This window comes from Trypanosoma equiperdum, assembly GCF_001457755.1.
Source record: "Trypanosoma equiperdum strain OVI genome assembly, contig: ctg_886, whole genome shotgun sequence".
NCBI classification, from domain to species: domain Eukaryota; phylum Euglenozoa; class Kinetoplastea; order Trypanosomatida; family Trypanosomatidae; genus Trypanosoma; species Trypanosoma equiperdum.
In genome coordinates, this window is record NW_027124849.1 from 4,851 (window position 1) to 5,508 (window position 658).

The 658-nt window shown below is 47.9% G+C and overlaps 1 pseudogene across 1 annotated transcript in view; it reads right to left on the reverse strand.

Annotated features, from left to right (window-relative positions):
- Window positions 1-578, reverse strand: part of TEOVI_000426400:pseudogene — a 1,588-nt pseudogene extending 1,010 nt beyond the window's left edge. Inside the window, exon 1 of the mRNA in view lies at window positions 21-578. Coding sequence covers window positions 21-578 — 558 coding nt within the window. The remainder of the gene's footprint in view (window positions 1-20) is intronic.
- Window positions 579-658: the final 80 nt, after the last annotated feature.

Genomic DNA, 658 nt, shown 5'->3' on the forward strand with positions numbered 1-658 from the left:
GCCGCCTTGTTAAGTAGGGTGGTTACGGCTGCCTTAAGACCAGTTACATGTGCTTTGTGGTTGGTCTCCCAGTTTGTTTTGAGGTTCTCTGCCGCCTCCAGCAGGCTTGCAACTTGTAACGCGGCTGATCTACCGTAGCTTGAAGTTAACTTGACTTCTTCGAGTTTCAGCTTGCTTGGTCGTATTTTGTCGTCTTTTGCTTTCACTTTTGCAGCTTCCCACTTTTTCCAGTGCCTTTTGCATGGGTCTGTCGCCGTTTTTCCTTTGCAGGGGACCGGCTCATCAGTTGGTTTGGAAGCGTCATCCGAGAATTGCTTGCTCCAGTTAGGATCTGCTAGTGTCATGTTTAACGCCTCCATTATGGTGAGGTCTTTTGTATCTATTTCCTCGTCGCTTAGAGCAGTCATATCTGCTTCCGTTAGTTTAATGAGATCACACAGAGCGGTCAACTCTGCTGCGTTTTTGCTTTCGTCTGGGCCGACTGCCTCGCATTGCATAGCGCTGCAAACGAGGGCTATAAAAATAAGCATTGAGGGAACTAGTCTTCGAGTCATCGCTTGTAGTATCGGAGTGGTTATTCCCGTTTATAGCCTAGCGTTCGCTGGCCTGGTTACTTGCTTTTCTTATTTAGAGGCAGATGCTGTCCCTACAAGAAACG